The following is a 19,558-nucleotide window of genomic DNA, read 5'->3' as shown; positions in this document are numbered from 1 at the left end:
GCATGCTGATATTCCAATTAGTTGTAGGATTGTTCAAAAAATGTTCCTTCTCCAAGTTGATTGTTTTTTTCCTTCTTCTTTAATACTAGTACATAGTTGTTGATATCTCATACATTTAGTGTTTTGAAACACTTTAACAGTAGCTTGTGGATTGGGAGAAGAATTGGCAATGGTTGAAAAGCCAATCTTGAACAATACCAATGTGAGATTATAATTTAACTAGAAAGAACTTTTTGCTCCAGACTATTGTGGAGAGCCAGTAGTGGTTGAATTATTCTCAAGAATAAGGAGTAACCCAGTGGGTTGTTGAAGCTTATTCTGTATTGGCAGCTATGCATGTCACTCTGGTCCATTCTTGATACAATTATAGTACTAGTTCTCGATGACAAACAAAGGTTATAATCAGCACTTGTAAGACGTGTGGTTGGATTCTAGTTGATCAATTGTAGGAAATACAACCCAAAAGTCGCATCAATGCCAGTTTATGATTTCTGGGCAGTAGCAATATTCTTGTATCAGAAACCCCTAATCTTGCGATTCTGAAATTTGGAAAAATTGACACTGGAATGACCACGAATCATAGAATTATGCTAGAATCTTTCGTAAACGGTTCCTAGTACATTTAATTAAGGTCTATTATTGGAAATTTGCGGCAACAGACGTCAACTGCAACGGTTAACAAAGGGTGCACCATTAGATGCAATGGAAGCATCCTTGATTTGATCCTCCCCTCCCTCACAGTGGGCATTTAATCCTTCTGCAGTTTTTCATAGGGTGCACTTCAAATTGTGGAGGCTTACCATTTCATATATGAAGGTTATGTAAAAACCTTAATTGAGATTTATGAATCACGTTTCTTTGAATATTTTCTTGCTCTCACTACTTCCCTAGCGTAGTAAATCGGATTTTTCATCAAACAACTCGCTCAGAATAATCAAGCTTGCCGTCTTTTAACCTCCAAGCTCCAACCCTGAGAATTGTTTGTTACAGTGGATCTAGCCGATGATGGATCACACCAAATATTTGGGAAAGCATTGTAAGATGCTCCACCTATTGCTCTGATCCTATAGACTCGTCAGATCTAGCTAATGCTCAAGTTCTCAACAAGCACCTTAATTGTTTTTTTTTTAAGTTTGATGTATTCATATCGTTTACTCGTAATTTTTGTTCGTAGATGCTCTGGTTCTTTGATGGACAAACTGACACCCACCCCCAAGTCATTCCTTGCTCGCAAGACTTTTGGATGTGAATGTATTTTGCACCCGTTGCTTAGTAGAGATCTTTTCGATAGAAAACTAACATCAGTTGAACAGAGAAGAAGGAAAAAGATAAAAGAACAGATAAACATGGGATGTGACCTTAAAGTTTAATGTCATCTTCTCCTCTGTTCCTGCAATCACATGCATTATTATGATAATAATAATAAAGCATAGGAAGTGAAGGGGTTTTGAAAAGGAGAAGGGCGACAACAACGAAAAAGCAAGAAATAAAGTTTCTTTGATTAGGCATAAGCAAGTCAAGGGCTCAAGTTTCCTACTGGGATCTAGATGAGTTTAGGTAATCTGTCTCTGTATGCTTTATTCACGGTGACTTGGGGAACAGCCCATTAGGAACCACATGTCTGCGACCTCATCACCTGCTGCAACTCTACAACTATGGCTTTCTACAATAGTGCACAAAAGGAGAACACTTTCTCCCATCTTCCCCATTAGTAAATAAACATAACCGCTACATATCTAAAGGGTACGTAATTGGACTGAGAGACAATAGCAATGCACAAATAAACCATTTAGAGATCTCCAACTAGAGTGTTATGGATTGGCAAGTCAACCATGATCATGGATCAAAAGAAGAAAAAGAAGACTGTCCAGAGGAGTCTCCTAAATATACCATCTAGATAGCATTTTTAACATAAGCAAATCTGGTGCAGCACCGTTTCCAAATCTTAGTTCCGGGTCACTATGGAAACACCAGAGCAATAAAAAACCAAATATAAAGAAGCATTGGCAATTTTGTAAATATTGTGAACAGTATAAGATCCTTTTGAAAGAGGAAAACAGATTCAGGACTCACCTGGGAATAATTACTGAAGTGGAGGACAATTTTGGAAATTAAAACAAAGATGGAAATAAACAGAATCAATTTCAAGAGGGTTAGGGCTTATCTGTAATTTTTAATAATCAGTATCTTCTTCAACCCGCGATAGAACAATAAGCCAGCAGAGATAGGGTGCCCTTGCTAATGAGAGATCTCTCTATCCATTCAAGCTGAGATTAAGGTGAAGGATCACAACTCATTAACACTCTGAAATCCGATCAGCCACAGATCACATAATGGTTATATAAAAGAATAAGAATCCCTGACACTCATCCAGGCGGAAGTCATGAAACCTGGTCTGAGACTGGCTATAAAAGTTTCAAAAAGGAGAAGCAGTAAAAATTGATTCAACCAACTTGGACTGCCAGTACCGCTAGAACAGAACAGAATAACAGAGAAAGAAAAGGAAGAAGATTAGATTGAACTAAAAATAGATTTAAGAGAACTAAAGAAAGGAAGAAGGACAAGGATGGATCGCACCAGATGGCGAGGAAAGGAAAAGAATAGAAAGAGGAAGTGCACACTCGTGCAAATCTACAACAGAGACACAAATTCAAACTCAAAAGTTTATTCAATATTCAGTCTACATCTATACTGAAGGATTTACATGTATACATAATGTCTATTCCAGTTGTTTTGAGTCTTTTGAGATCTAACAAATAAAATGAAATCACAAAAGTAAACCTAACAATTAAATAAAACCTCAATATGTCCCTAAGGGACCAAGTGTTTATGAACTGGCTTTTGTTAACTGCCCAAATAAAAACCCAACGACCTTTTATGAATTGTATCATTCCTCCAATACATGAGATATTAAAATTCTGCACAAAGGCCTATCTATTGGCTAGTATCCGTGGTAAGTAAGGCTAAAACTAGCCCTGCTGATCATCAATAATGGTGTGGAACATTGGCATCAGGGACTGTTATATAGTCACTCGTGTTATAACATTAAATAACACTGAAATATGGGTCTTTATCAGCCGTTGTTCCAATTATAACAGTTGCTTTTTCATTTACCCCTAATAACACTTTAATACTGATTTAGTAATATTTATTTTTTGATAGAGTTATTGAAGTTTTATATCTGAAAAAAAGGAACAAATTTACCAATGTTACCATGAGCCAACTTTATACCAGACACGAAAAAATTATAATTGCTGTTTTAGCAATTAAAATGGTCATGGTCAAGCCCCCAACCGTCGACCAAGTAATTTGTATTGTTCGCTCATAAACTGAATAAGAACATTCATGGAATTGTAGAAATTCCCAAAAACAAAAACAAAAAAATAAATATTATCGAGTCTCATATATGAATTCAATACAAGAAATTATGTACAAGTGGAGATACTTTGCAACTATTCATTAAAAGGTACACAATGTAGGATTTTCAGTAACATTGACTGTAGAATTTTAACAGCTTACAAAAGAAAAGAAACAACTATCTTCTGGAAGCAACAAAGACAATAGCCATTCTTAAGACACATCAGCAAGATTTCTAGGCCTCATCAATTACAGAACTGCCAAAATAACCTCCAAAATCACGTCAGAATTTGATGTTATCATGAGATAGCTTTACAATTCTCAGGAGGCAGCCACTGATGATATATCCCTTCACTATTTTTTTTTTTTTTTGGAGGGGGGGGGGGGGGTTGCTTTAACAGTGAAATCGTTAACAATTGTAGTAGTAATTGTAGAAAGGAAGCCATGAAAGCAGCTAAAATTGAAAACAAACTCCAAGCAGCATAAATAAAAAAATGAAGTTTAATCAACCAACCATTCACATGCTTCAATTCTCACCTACTACATAAGTGTCACTGGGAGAAGACTTATCAGATACCTTCAATTATCACATCAATGCTCTGACCTTGGAGAAACCAAATATCAATCAGAAAAGGTGGGTTAAAAATATATGGGGGGAAAAAAACTGAATCCTTAGATGGCAGAACCAAAAACATACCAAGAAATGATTGGTGTTTTCTCAATTTTGTCACCTGCTGTTGACACCAAAAAAAAATATCAATAAAAAGATATGCATGCCATAAATATAGATTCTATTATGAAGCCAAGTTTCCATAATCCACAAGCGCAATGATAGCACATCCATTATACAGCAACAAAAGGAGAACTGAATTATTCTCAAAATGATAAGAGATAGAAAGAAGGGGCATCTCATCTGTTCCATGGTACTATATTTGTCTGCGAAACAAGCAATAGAACAAATTCTGACAAATGTTGTGAGTCCAATGATCAAAGGGATCAACCTTACCAAAATTTGAAAACTTATACAGAAAATTGTAAAGGCAAAAGAAATTTGATATCCCACCACACAAGTGAACCTACTTTTTGGGATGGATGAAACTTCAATTGGTGTATTATTAGTCATACTAGCCTGAGCTAGTTGATGCAGATGGAGAGTATCTTCTCTTTTTCCTAGAACTGGTTGTTCTCTTTCTAGGAACATCACGGAAATCTCTCCTATTCTCATCATCATCATCATCAGAAGAAGAAGAAGAAGAAGAAGAGAGAGAATCGTCGGATGAACTAGAAGACATGTCTCGACGTTTCCTCTTCTTCCTTGTCCTTTCTTTACGGCTCTTATGATGCTTCCTGTGACGCTTCTTCCCATGCCTTCTAGTTTTTGAATCTTTCCTTCTTTCATTCATGTCATCAGCATCATCTTCTTCTTCAGACTCTTCCCTCTTAAGCCTTCTATGGTGTAATTTTGGATCTTTTCTGGTATCTTTCATCTCATCATCATCATCTTCTTCTTCCGATTCTTTCCTCTTATGCCTTCTATGGTGAAGTTTTGGCTCTTTTTTGCTTTCTTTCATCTCATCATCATCATCTTCTTCAAACTCTTCCCTCGTGTGCCTTCTGTGGTGTATTTTTGACTCTTTCCTGCTATCTTTGATGTCATCATCACCATCATCATCTTCGGACTCTTCCCCCCTCTGACTCTTCCTGTGGTGTAATTTTGATGCCTTTCGGCTTTCTTTTATGTGATCATCTTCATCAGAATCCTCTCTATGATGCCTACGGTGTCTTTTGCTATGTTTCTTCCTCCTCTCTGTGGACCTTGACCTTTGGTTGGACCTTCTTTTTGGATATTGATGAGCATCTGAACTCACTGAGACCTGATCATTGTCTACCTTTGCACTTCCATCAGGCAGAGTTGGAGGAGATTTAAGGTGATCTTGTTCTTGATTAAGATCCTCAAGGTTCTTATGAATGGATAACTTTCCACCTGTACTTTCATGAGGTTCTGGTAAAGGATAGATAGCACATTCACTGGGAATGTTTAGGTCTTCAAATCTCTTATTCTCAGGACTGGAACCCCCTCTTTTCTGATGATCGCTGTCATTTACATCCACTCCCATTACGTCTTCTGACAAAGTCCCATGATTACTTTTCACCTTTGTCCTGCCATCTAGCTCTTTGCCCACAGAATGAACTGAACCTTCAAAATCTTTAGGAGGCAGCTCATGTTCCTTCCTGATCAACTTCGAGGTCTTACTTCTAGGGAAAAGGGATGGCTGCACTTCTTGGACTAAATATTTTTTACCACCGGTATTTTCTTTGTCCTTTTCAGAGTACCTCACCTTGCCTCCATGATTGGAAAGAGAAGATTCGGGTGAAAGAGGATGCCTATTCAGATTTGTGGCCTGATAATGTCTACTCCCAGTAGACGTTGGACGAGCAGATGCAGCTGAATCACTTTCATCATGACTTGCACCTGAGGATTGTTGAACTAATTTTCCATCAGAACTGGCAGAATGAGAATCATCTCCACCAGCATATGCAACCTTATCTGAGGCCACTTTCTTAAAACTGGCATTCTGAGTACTTCTTTTACCAGAATATTCACTCAAACTAGATCTTGATCTCAAAGAAGAATTAGAACTTTCAGTCCTCTGTGCAGCAGATGGTCTAGCTTCCTTCTGTCGTGCCTTAAAATCTGGATCAGACACATTATTGTTTTCACTGCTACTGACATCACGGTCAACCCTATTGCCCTTGGCTGCAACATGACTAGGACTACCGCGACTGGAAGTGGTTTCTGAGGATGACAAGATCCTTCTACCTGGTCTTTCTGGACTTGTAATCCTGGTACGCTGAGGACTTGGACTGCTGCTGGCATCATGGTCAACTCTATTGCCCTTTGCCACACGACGAGGACTATAGGGACTGGAACTTGTATCTGAGGATGACGAGCTCCTTCCACCTGGTCTTTTTGGGCTTGTAATCCTGTCACGTCGAGGACTGGGACTGACGCTCCCATTAATAGGACTTCTAGACATACTATGCCGGTTCCGAACCCTTGGAGACATCACGCGTCTAGACTTCTGTGACGGGGATCTAATACGGCGGCGCCTAGGAGAAGCAGAGTCATCACGCCGGTACCTAGGAGGAAAAAAGTCATCATGGCGGTACCTCATGGACCACGGCCTAGATGGTGAGCTCCTTCGACTCCTGCCTCCACTCCGGTAATATGAGTAACTTCTTCTACCACCTGAACGATCAGCATCTCTTCTGTAACTTGATCTAGAATAGTCCCTGTCATTACGATGATAGTAATTAGAATGTCTATGACTTCGGTAGCTGCTGCGTTCTCTTGGTGAATATTCTTCACGTTCCATACGGGTACTCGAGGGCCTGACTGGAGAGACAGATTTTGATTTTGAAGACCTAGGGGATGAAGTCCGAGAAAGGGATTTTGAATTTGAATTTTGCCTGTGCAAAAGCAAAATGGTAACAGTTGTCAACAACCAGATTACATTAGAAAAGCAAATTAGCAGATAATTACAAAGCATGCGAACACACACAGGAAAGGTGAGTGGTACTTGGGAAGATTTCAGTTAAAAATTCAAGTATAAGATTAGAGTTAAAAAATATCAAAAGAGAAAACCACGTTTGTGCATCCCCACTTATAAAACATGTACAAAGCTATAAGTATAATAATTTATCATGTACCCATGCATCTGTCCTCTATCTTTAGGATACATTAAGTCAAAATAATGCCCCATAATCATTCCAATTGATACATGTCAAGGCCAATGAAACTGCACTTCAAGTATAATGTTACTTTGGTCCATTTGTCACACTGTAGCAAAGGAGTATATAGAAGAGGAAACTACTATTTTTGGATAGAACGTAAAGATATTACATTTCTAATAAAGAGTTTACATCCTCCTTGGCACTTGTAATTTCAAGGACTATGCTTATCCAGACCAGCAAGAATTCATAGATGTCATTAGTTTGATCACTTATGCTACTGAATCTCCACAAGCTCACATCCTACAGTATAATATTTTCAGACAGTTCTTTCATTACGTTGCTTATTGAAGCTTTAAGGAGGCACTTAAATGCCTTCAAGGGTTGGCCTCTTCTGCTTCATTTGGATCTTTTCTATCAAAAATTCAGAAGAAAAGCTTCTAAGGGACTATGCCATTTCTTAGCATCTTGGACAGCTCTAATTGCATACCACCAAGGAGAATTTAACCCCATACAGCCTCAGTGTACAGAATGAGAAGGGTTACTTGGTGACATAGTAATCACTAACAACGCACAATGTCTTTCAATACTGAAATGAGGTAAACATGAATCCTTCGAAGATAGAGGCCCATCCTAAGATCTTTAAGTATCTTGCTGCCATGCTGGTGATCGGTTCTTCTCCCAAAACCAGTTTTTGTTTGCTCAAGAATGAATTGGTGGATGAAGATTTGATTACCATAGTTTAAGTGGGTCAAATAAAGAACAAGCCAAGCTTAGCCTGCGCAGAAAATATTCTAGAAAAATACTACAGCTCTAGTAGGGATGCAACTTGGATAAAGAATTTTTGTATGTCTTAAGTGTATACATTTTCCAAGTAAAGAGAGAAAAAAATGTATGTAAAGTAGACAATATGAGGTAGAGTGATGAAAGGCAAATCAAATTCATCATTTAGGGCAACTTACAATTTGAACTATTCCTATCTTCCTTTTCTATAAAGGTAAATGATCTATTGACCAAAGGGATTATTAGGATTTTAAAAATGGATGAATGCAAAAAGTAAATCTGTCAAGTGCTCTAATTGTTTCCCTATATTGAACAGATAACCAAACAAAACCAATCCAAGGATGTCATCTCTAGCGTGCCACAGCCAGGCATCCAGGCCGCATTTTACTACACCGACATATCCTATATGAATTTTCTCTGTCCATATAGTGGCATGGAAAAACAATATAAATCTTATGAATTCAATACGTATTACTATCCTCTTATTACACGACTGGAAGTAAGAGGAGGAAGAAATCACATGACAAAAAGCCCCCCATATTCAAGAACCATCTTGGGAGGGGGAGGGGAGGGGAGGGGGGGGGAGGGGGAGGGGGGGAGGGGGGAGTCTCGCTCATGCTTTTAGAGTTTAGGATGGATAAGGTGACTGAATTAAACAGAAAGAAGAGGAGCCAGGGAGTTTTGGGCAAACATCTTGGTGCGTACAAACATGCAAATATAACCAGAACAAAACATTACTGTACAAAAATAAAAACAAAGATTGCAAGAACTGAACAAACTCAAGCTACTATCATTGTTAAATGTAAATAAGCAATCTATAATACCAAAAGAGTGCAAAATCCGCTTACTTTTTGGGACCCAAGTCCTCGGATTTGGCTTTTGGTAGCTCATTAGTTTCACCTTTCAAAAGCCTACTAATCTCAGCAGCACGAGCAGCTGCCTGTTCAGTGGCAGCTTTAATGCTTACAGCGTGTGCAACCGCCTGTTGCTGCGCTACCAGTTGTTGATTTGCAAGTGATTGCTGAAAATGGTACTGCTGCAAAGCTATAGCATAATTGTAAGTGGGCACCGTCGTTCCTGGGAAAGAAAGAGTTGGTAATCCAGCTCCAGCGAAAGGGAGAGTCGTCGCCCCTGCTCCCAGCAAAGATTGACTCGACGAAGTCCCCGTTTGAGAAGCAGATTTCGATGCCGAATCACTCGTATTCATAATTGAATTCAATTGTTTCGAACTCAATAACCCCTTCACCTGCAATAGAAGTTTGTGCTAATTAACACCTGATAACAAAAGTGTACACGGAGGACAAATAACAAATGGAAAACAAGCTAATCAGAACGTTTCAGTTCATATAATCAATTAAACCCTGGAAACAATATACAGAGAAATAATGAATCAGGAAGACCTAGTGGTTCTGAAACAACAATCAAGATAAAAGCATGGAGATACCAAATAGTGCTTCAATCTAGGTTTTTCCCCGTTCCGATATAAATGAGCAAGGTTTGAATCGATTCAAATCTCTGTGGATTTTGAATGTCAGATTAATCCAAGCTAGGTAAGGGATGGAGTCAGAATCAAATTAGACAAATCGATAACAGACATGGGGCGGGGGAAGAAAAAGACATGGAAAGTAAAAAAGTAGAGAAGAAGGCGTAAATGTAGAGAACCAGAGAAGCGGTAGATTCAGCTCTCAGACCCTGCGAATCGAGACAGAGGAGGTGAAGTGAGAGAACGACGACAAACAACGCAGTAGATATGATAGAATAGATCCACGGTCCACACTCCACGCACCCATTGCAGTAAATTAGTTTACAAATGGACGGTGGACGAAAAGATGATACGGCTCCCTCGCCAATCGCCATAAGTAGGGACGCAAAAGATTATAATCTAAAGGGTAAATGTTCCCTGCCCGGGACGCAAGGGCCACGCCCAGACACGTGGGGCTGGAAATGACTGGTGCACCCCCATGAATGGATTTCCGCCCCCAATGTGCCAACGCACGAGCTTTTATTGGCTGTCAGTCCCCCATAATCTAATTGCCTACCGGGAAAAGAATTTGAAAGGCAGTGTGGCTTTGCGCCAAGACGCAGAGAGGGTGCAAAATGACCATCCCACCCCCATGAAATACAAAATCCCACCATTGTTGAGAATTTAGCTCATCTCCAGGGACTCCAGCACGCCCAGGGTGCTGCCAGCCATTGAGCTATGCCACACACATCCCTAGGCATGCATCGAGATGTGTGCGGCATAGCTTAGCCGTTGGATGCCCCTGGCGGCACCCTGGGCGCACGCCTCCCTGGAGACGATCCTGATCCCATTGTTGATGCTTCTATGTATTCTTCCATTGCCCCCATACTAATGCAGGTTACACTGCCTTCCAGGGGACCCTCTCCTGTGAGTATTTATATGCTAAAGGGTTTTCTTCCCTATCACTATATCTAGTGGAGTATAACACATTACTATTTGCTATCCACCCCAAAGTTTCATTTGTCAACACATAAGTTTAACAGAGTTAAAGTTAATACAACCCAAGTGAATCTTTATGGCCAAATCACATCATTCTTAGTTGGAATCAGAGATATCAACCTCTTGGACCCTATCCAAACTTCTACTGATTTGATTCACAACATCTTGTATGCTTCCATCCCAAGAAAGAGACCCTCTGACTTTTGCCTTGATTTCACATCCTGCCAAGGCAAAAGCTATGCCCAAAAGTTGCAAAAATAAAATTACTTTGGTAAAAACAATGAATGAAGAACATCCACCTTCCTTTGTTATATCATCAAAGTTATTGGCACAACACATAATAAACGAATTTGAGGCAAGTATAACAAGGGGATTTAGAAATGTTGGTAAAACAAGGGACATCACACAATCATAAATGGTTAAAATATTTGTAGATAGGTCTATCTTTGATCCACTTCGAAACATTTGCAAGAATACCATATGAATAGTGTAGAATTGGATCGATATAGCAATGCGAGGAGATACGGACGATTTAACGTGGTTCAGTGAAACACCTACATCCACGGACAGAACACTGAAGTTTCATTCATACAACAAAACTCATACACCCAAACTCTTAAATACAAAACACTTCACAACGGTCATATTCCTTCTTAAGGAATAAACCTCAACGGATATATCCCAACGGATATATCCCAACCAACAGTATTCAATACTCCCCCTCAAGTTGGGGCGAAGATATCAATAGAGCCCAACTTGGCTAAAATGGAATAAAAGGGATCTTTGGATGTAGCTTTGGTAAATATGTCCGCCAGCTGAGTTGTACTTTGAACATAAGAAGTTTCAATAATCTTGTTCTGAACTTTTTCCCGGATGAAATGACAGTCGACTTCTATGTGCTTGGTTCGTTCATGGAAGACAGGATTTGAGGCGATGTGCATTGCAGCTTGGTTATCACAAAATAATTTAATCGGAGTCTTTGGCTCCATGCCGAGATCTTGAAGGAGATATTTTAGCCATATCAATTCACTGGTTGTAGATGCCATTGAACGGTATTCGCCTTCTGCACTAGATCGAGCCACTACGTTTTGATTTTTGTTTTTCCAGGTGACAAGATTTCCTCCTACGAAAGTACAAAATCCTGTAGTAGACTTTCTATCAGTTGGATTTCCGGCCTAGTCAACATTTGAGTATCCAAGGATATTGTTATGATTGTTTTTCTTCATCCAAATCCCCCTTCCAGGAGAGGATTTTAAGAAACTCAAAATTCTGTTTACAACTTCCATGTGACCCTTTTTTGGAGCATGCATGTATTGACTTACAAGACCAACCGCATAGGCAATATCAGGTCTAGTGATTGTAAGGTAAATTAATCTTCCAACTTACCTTTGAAACTAACTAATATCTTCAAGGGGATCACCATCATTCATTCTAATTTTGGATTGGTGATCAATAGGAGTACAAACAGGTTTAACTCCTAATTTTCCTGTTTCTTTTAATAAGTCAAGAACATATTTTCTTTGAGAAATGAAGAGACCCTTTTTGGAATAAGCAACTTCAATTTCAAGGAAATACTTCATTTTTCCAAGATCTTTGATATTGAACTTCTTTCTCAAGTACATTTTTAGATTTGAAATGCTATTTTCATCATTTCCAGTGACAACAATGTCGTCAACATAGATTAGGACAACTGTGATTCCTGAAGAGCTTCTTTTTGAAAACATGGATGAATCAGCAACACTTCTTTTAAATCCATTACTTGTTAGGGCCAAGCTTAATTTAGCATACCAGGCTCTAGGCAATTGTTTAAGCCCATATATAGCCTTTTTCAATTTACAAACAATATCCGATCTGAGCTCTTGGGGGTGTCCTGGAGGAAGCTCTATATAGACCTCTTCCTTTAGGTCTCCATGTAAAAAGGCATTTTTCACATCCATTTGCATTAAGGGCCATCCATTGTTCACAGCTATGGACATTAGGACCCTAATAGTATTCATTTTCGCTATTGGAGCGAAGGTTTCCTTGTAATCCACTCCATATGTTTGAGTGAAGCCTTTAGCAACAAGCCTAGCCTTGTACCTTTCTATGGTCCCATCACTGTTATATTTAATTTTATAGACCCACTTGCATCCCACAGTCTTCTTTCCTTTGGGAATTTTTAAAATTTCCCATGTGTTATTTTTATCTAGAGCTTGAAGCTCTTCTTGCATTGCTTTCCTCCACTTGGGATGAGAATTGGCCTCAGAAAACTTAGTAGGCTCCTTATTACTCTCAATGGTGGTAAGGAAAGCAACATGATCAGAGAAAATTTGGTTGTACCCAACATAGTCTTGAATGGGAAAGGAGACTGTGTGATACGTGTAGAAATCTTGAAGTCTAGAGGGAGGTCTAGAAATACGGGTTGATCGACGAACTTCTTGAGTTTCGAGTTCTCCTGGGTTTCTTGAGGAGGATTGACCTCAATGGTGTCAAGATGACTATGCTCTTGTATATGCTCTTGTGCAACAATAGGTAAAGGAGTAAGATCATAGTTAAGGTCACTTAGATTCTCCCCCTGACTCCTACTGTAAGGATCCTTAAAGTAGGAGTCATTTTCCACAAAATGAACATGATGAGAAATATATAATGTATGACGAAGAGGGTCATAGCACTTGTATCCCTTTTTTGTAGAGGAATATCCAAGGAACACACATTTGGTAGCATGAGGGTCTAATTTGCCACACCCTTCCTTATAGACATAGCAAGGACACCCAAAAACACGAAGATGTTCTAAATTACATGTTTTTCCCAAGATCTCCATTGGAGATTTGTAAGTTAGAACACGACTGGGTATCCTATTGATTAAATGGCATGCAGTTAACACAACATCAGACCAATATTCTTTTGGCATATTTCTTTGAAATAGGAGGGATCGGGTGACTTCAAGCAAATGGCGATTTTTTCTTTCTGCAATACCATTTTGCTGGGGAGTCCCAACATAAGTGGTTTGATGTATAATTCCTATTTCTTTTGTGTAGTCACTAAAAAGATGATTGATATATTCAGTACCATTATCAGTTCGAAGAACCTTTATGTGAGCACTAAATTGGTTAAGGATCATACAAGTAAATTCCTTGAAAATGATCAAGGCTTCAGATCTATGTTTTAGCAAATAAATCCAAGTAGAACGAGATTTATCATCAATGAAGGTAATAAAGTATTTAAACCCATCTCGTGATTCTACCGGGGTGGGTCCCCATAAGTCAGAATGTACTAGGTCAAACAAGGCATCCGATTTATGAAAAGATTGAGTAAAGGGAAGTTTAGTTTGTTTAGCAAAACGGCAAATGTCACAACTATGAGAATTAAAACCATTTAAAGGAAATAAAAGGTTCAATATTTTATCTGAAGGATGTCCAGTTCGAAGATGCCAAAGCTTGCAATCTTTTTGCTCTTTTGATCTAGCCTGAAGAGCATGAGTGGGTTGTTCCAAGAGGTATAGCCCATGTTGAAGGTATCCGTCACCAATCTTCCTCCCCGTGATCCGGTCCTGAAAAATGACCTTATTTGGAGAGAAAATAACATTGCAATTCAAGGAGTTAGTAAGCTTACTAATAGATAACAAATTTGACGGAAATGATGGTAGAAATAATGCTTCTGTGTCAGAAGAAAAAATTTTAGTGTACCCTTTTCCTTGAATAGGGATAATAGATCCATTAGTCATAGTCACAGATTGTTTTGAGGGAATTTTTTCAAGTTGTGAAATGCAATTACTATTGCCTGTCATGTGGTCTGTGGCTCCTGAATCGACAACCCATGAATTAGAATTATTTGAAGTAAAATGAGCATAAGGTTTACCATTTTCATGAGCTAATAAGGAATGAGAGGCTATGGAAGGAACACTGGTGGGAGTGCTAGCGATGGGCTCTGGGTAAGTCTTGCGGTTGAGTCGAAGCTCAATCGAACTTGGGGTGTTACATGCTGCAGTTTGAGCCATATTTTTTCTCCATTGATCCGCAGCAGTCGAAGATGTGGATGCAAGACCCAACATCTGTCTTTGGTATGCCCCGTTCCTTTGCAATGATCACATTTGAAGAGGGGTCGGTTCCCACGACCTCTTCCTCGGCCTCTTGAACTATTGAAATTTCTCCTTTCATTTCCTTGTTTGTGTTCGGTTACCCCAGTATTGGCAATTAAAGCACTATTTTCATTAGCACTATCGGAGATACGAGAAGGGAGATTCATAACTTGTTTCCGGATTTCTTCTTGTTGAATAATAGCACAGACATTTTCAAGAGTGGGAAACTCAATACTCATAAGAATCTGACTGCGAAGTTGTTCATACTCTGGTTTAAGACATGCAAGCAATTGAAAGATTTTATCCTGCTCCTCTTGAGTCTGTAAAACCTTTAAATCTGTTGTGGGAGGGCGATAAATACGCAGTTCTTCCCATTTTCATTTTAACAGGCCAAAGAGATCAATAAAGGACATATCACCTTGTGTAATCAGGGATATTTCTTGTTTTATTTGAAAAATCCTAGAGGCATTATTTTGCTGACCATACATGGATTTTATTGAATCCCATAAAACTTTAGCATTGTCAGCATATATGAAGATTTCAGACACAGTAGGTTCCATGGAATTTAGAATCCAACACATGATCATTTGATCATTTGCTTGCCAATCATCAAACTTGGGATCGTTGGCAGCAACGGGAGCTATTTTTCCATTAACATAACCAATTTTACCTCGACCACATAAGGCCAAGGAAGTTGCCTGTGACCATGGTAGATAATTCAAGCCATTCAAAAGAATAGAGGTGAGCTTGATACCTGTATTGGTTTCATGTCCGGAAGAATCGGCCATTTGAAAGAAAAAACTGAGGCAAAATTGAAAAAAAGCTCGTCCCAGTTCCACGCTCTTGAACTCGTTCCAGAAAAACAACTTGGTGGAAGGGCAATCTTTGTCTCTTGCACCAAAGGAGAGTTCTCTGTTATAGTGTTAGTTCCAAACATAAAGAAGTAAAAGAAAGAAGGAGCTCAAGAGTGCAGCTGTTAAGAAAGTCAAGACACGTTAGAGGTGAGTTCCAATAAATTAATAAATGGGAAGTGAGTTCCCAGGTCATTAACAAAGAACTTGACCTTTGAATTTGAAAAAATTCTGAATAGCTCCTTCAACGTAAGAACCTGATTTTTGAATTTGAAAAATTCTGAATACCTCCTTTAACGTTTTGCAGTTAGAAGCACAAATGAATAAATAATTCTTCAGCAGAAGTGACTCAGTTGCAGGAGGAAATTCCAGTGATTTATAGATACTGCTCTGATACCATGTAGAATTGGATCGATATAGCAATACGAGGAGACACGGACGATTTAACGTGGTTCGGTGAAACACCTACATCCACGGACAGAACACTGAAGTTTCATTCATACAACAAAACTCATACACCCAAACTCTTAAATACAAAACACTTCACAACGGTCATATTCCTTCTTAAGGAATAAACCTCAACAGATATATCCCAACGGATATATCCCAACCAACAGCATTCAATAAATTGGGTTTAAAACCTTTGTATAAAACTTGGTTAGCAAACACACTAAAGCATAATAGAACAAAACCCAAAACTTCTAACAGGCAACCATAAGCATAATAGAGCAAAACCCAAGAATTGACTCACACACCAAGAGTTCAGTCTTCAATCCAAGGATTCCTTCACCCCAAAGTCTTTAGTAAACTTAGAAGCCCTATCGTCAATGCGAATAAACACTAACTGCCAAAGTAAGAGTTGAACACTAGAAATACTATGCTACATCCATTGGGCCTTTGCTTGTTTGAATTGATGGCTCCAATAAAGATTTATTGTAATAAAAAAAAAAAATTGTCGTAATTTATTGTAATATTTTTTAGCATATAATATTGAGGACCAAAGATAATTAGTCAAGAGTCTTTTTTTTTAGGACTAAAGATATTTAGTCAAGAGTCTTTTTTTTTGAGGACCAAACCTAGAATAAGATTAGAACATGCTGGAAATTACGAAAACGTCATTATGTATGTAAACATGGCATATATGCCTCTAAAACATGGAAACTAATAAAGCATATGGTAAACATATGTAACACGAAAAATAGAGAAATAACATCACATGAATGAAGATAAAAAATGAGAAATGCGTGTATATGTAAAAATACAAAAATACCCCTGCACATAGGCATGACCTAGGGAAGAGAACTTATACAAACGAAAGTGAAAAAACCCCGGATTGAAAATAAATGATGGAGACTACAAAAACACAATAAAAATTTGACGAAGCATTGAGAAAACCAACACAAACAATAGAGACAATCGAATTCACTCGTTCGGGATCTGGGGATATGCAAACAATGGAAACAATGGTTTGAAAACGAAGAACACATGATAGAAATATATCGACCGAATACAGAAATTAAAGGAAAAATAGTAAGGGATTTTATAAAAATCTAAAAAAAAATTCACAGTTGAAAGACATGGCCTATAGCTAAACAGTGACATAAAAATATATAAAAGAAACTATGTGGACGTGCTTTAAAAAATGATACATCGTTGTTGCCTTGTTGAGGGTAGCAACAATTGATCCACAATAAACAAGGATATCTGGCAATATACTCAATGGAATTGAGTGAAACTAGAGGGAAAAAAGAAATAAGACTCACATGTTTTCAATTTTTGTGGAGGAGGTGTGAGGGTTGGAGTAGACCTAGATTAGGTTTGGAGAGGCTCAACTCGGGACTGCTGTAGAACTTGCAAAAGCTTGGAACTCTCCCTCTCTAAGAGTTGACTCTTGTGCTTCTTAGATTTCTTCTAAGGTGCCAAGATCATTTACCAAATTATGAGAGACCTCTTATTTATAGCATAGGGTTTTACCCACATCCAAGGCAAGCATTCCTTTTCCCAACTCTTAGAGAACTCTTTGGCTCTAAATTGACTAATTTTGAACAATAGATGGATTCAAACTCCATCAAGCAAGGTTTGTGATTTATGGCAACCTCTAGCACGTCCTCTAAGGTCTCTAGAGGAGTCTAGATGATTTTTAAGGTCGTCAAAGATAGCATAAGGTCGTTGCAAACACAAACTTGAAGAGTCCTCAAATATGGAAATACCTAGAATCTGACACAAAATGGTGGACAACACAAAATGGGGTGTGGCTAGCGCCAACCTCGGCTTCTCCAATGTTGGCCTTAGTCAATTTTGTGATTGATTAAGGTTGACACTGGGGGCTGGGCCAAGTTCAAGTTTGTACTTGAACTAGATGGAGTCTTGGTTCTTTAAGGTTTTGGACTATGTCTTTTCTATGCATGACAAAGCTATTTCTATGATTTCAAAACACATTTTTAGAAGACCCTAAGCCATATGAGAATTTGGAATGATGCTGGGGCTTAGGGAATCCCAAACTATAAATAATGGGTCCTATGTTTCTTTGGGATATACCGATTTCATCATTGGTTGGTCTGTTCCAAGATGACAAAATGAGATGTTTACAACAGGCCTTTATGTGACTGAGGCTGTGAAACAGTTGAAAGTTAAAAAAGTGATCCTCGGATGTTCAAGTACCCTTCAACACCTTACTTAGAGGTGTTGGTGTAAAATAACGAAAACATGCACTCTTGGCCATATGTCGTTGAAATCATTTATCAAAAATCCGAAAATGAAAACAAACACTTCTCATTGTCAATGTTGGCGGATAATATTATGTTGATTGATCTTAATTGATTCCATTGTATATATGGGGAAGGGCTGTTGTTGATTGTACGGGGGTTCCTATTTTAGAGGATTCTTGATCGTGATCCTTGGGGTTGAGGGGATGGTAGCTTGTATTATGTATTGTGGATATATCTCCATGAAATGCAAGGAATGTGTGAGGGTTCTTGGTGGATATAGGTCATAACATAGACCGAACCACGTTAATTCAATTGTTCTCCTTCTTGTGTGTGCTTCTCCTGCCTAAGAATCCCTGGTTTTATCAGTCAAAATCGGGTGGGGGTGAAAGCAAGACTCTTTTGTCTACCAAAACTTCCACAAAATGGCCCGAAGGCCCACTAGATAACTCCAATTGTTTTACTCATGGTTTTGAAAACAATTGAAATCAGGGCGGGAAAAGTCCACTTAACTTTCTGGGCCCACCACCTAGTCCACTTGACTCACTGGGAAGAAAACGATAGAGGTTCCAGGGTGCATTCTATGGCTACACTAGGTAACTAAACTTTCGGGAATACAATAAGATGATGAAGGGGTTTGGCCTAGGAATCCACATGACTCCATGGAGAAACCAAAACAATAATAATTCCATAGGGGAACTGGCAAGAAATTACTTACCTAAGGAACTCCCCTAATTCCACAAGAAGTGATGTCAACCAGTGACGTTGAATTGGGGAATGAATGAGATTAACTCATGCCACCGCTCTGATGAACAGTATGATTATGATGAATCTGTGTCACCACACCACTGGGGGATTTGTGGCACGAGAGTGAAACTACATGACTACTCCAATGGGGATATCTGACTTTAGGTTACGGATCCAATGGGAATGGTAGAGAGGAAATTACCCTTGCACCCTTCTAGCCGGCCATAATCATTGCGATGCTTGTTTTTCTAATTTCATGAATGATAAGCCCCATAATCGAGGTTTCTGCAAAGATTCAAAATGGGAGGATGTGACTGGATGAAATCTTCTTTTATTCACTGGCCATATCATGCTTTGATTATGCATTTTTCCTGACCTTCTGTAGGTTTTCAAAATGATCATAGTAATTTAATATGTGATGCAAGTAAAGTACATAAAGCAAAGACACTGTTTCTTTTCGTTGGCAATTTTTTCATTTCTAAATAAATAGATTTGTCTTTAAAATTGGGCAAAATGTATTTGGTCGGCCCAAAAAACTCCTCCATGGTGTTGTTGTGGTGTCTGAATTTTGTAAACTAGTAGAACCCGAGTTTAGATCTGCTACCCACATGGGGACGGGTAGGGACAGTTCTGAACCCCTCCATGGGGGTGTGGGATTCGTAGAACCCTAGGTCTCTTGCTTACATGTCAAGTTTCAATCGAGTTTGTCAAGAGGTAAAATAGAGCTTTGAAAATCGAGGACCATGGGAGAGTGCACAATAATATTTGCGTGGAAGGACACTGAAGGGAATGCATGCCAATACGGATCCGACTCCTCTACTTCCGCCTGTCCGATACTGCTATGCACCCTCACATACAAGCGTGA

At 38.8% G+C, this 19,558-nt stretch overlaps 1 protein-coding gene across 6 annotated transcripts; it reads right to left on the bottom strand.

Moving 5' to 3' along the window:
* Positions 1-3,425: 3,425 nt before the first annotated feature.
* LOC122664114 (serine/arginine repetitive matrix protein 1-like) lies at positions 3,426-9,580 on the bottom strand. Of its 6 annotated transcripts, none has more exons than XR_006333289.1 (6): positions 9,317-9,464; positions 8,721-9,118; positions 4,438-6,828; positions 4,245-4,293; positions 4,055-4,090; positions 3,426-3,954 (listed from the first exon to the last, which is right to left on the bottom strand). XR_006333289.1 is itself a non-coding variant. In XM_043859815.1 (4 exons), exons 3-4 carry the CDS (start codon positions 9,077-9,079, stop codon positions 4,482-4,484), a joined length of 2,706 nt encoding a protein of 901 aa, XP_043715750.1. In that variant the 5' UTR covers positions 9,080-9,118; positions 9,317-9,418; positions 9,535-9,580; the 3' UTR covers positions 4,272-4,481. The 6 variants fall into 6 exon arrangements, 3 of the variants coding, with proteins under 3 accessions (XP_043715750.1, XP_043715752.1, XP_043715751.1); XR_006333290.1 differs by having other exon boundaries at positions 4,249-4,293; XR_006333288.1 differs by having other exon boundaries at positions 3,735-3,954; positions 4,249-4,319.
* Positions 9,581-19,558: the final 9,978 nt, after the last annotated feature.

The sequence above is a fragment of the Telopea speciosissima genome, chromosome 6, assembly GCF_018873765.1.
Source record: "Telopea speciosissima isolate NSW1024214 ecotype Mountain lineage chromosome 6, Tspe_v1, whole genome shotgun sequence".
In the NCBI taxonomy this organism is placed as follows: domain Eukaryota; kingdom Viridiplantae; phylum Streptophyta; class Magnoliopsida; order Proteales; family Proteaceae; genus Telopea; species Telopea speciosissima.
This window is presented reverse-complemented; position numbering and strand designations above follow the sequence as displayed.

Bases quoted from the DNA above. Each gene is read 5' to 3' on its own strand.
- LOC122664114 (XM_043859815.1), bottom strand. From the start codon at position 9,079: ATGAATACGAGTGATTCGGCATCGAAATCTGCTTCTCAAACGGGGACT. The intron at 6,829-8,720 runs GTAAGCGGATTT...GCTTTTGCACAG, and splicing joins GAGGACTTGGGTCCCAAAAA to GCAAAATTCAAATTCAAAAT.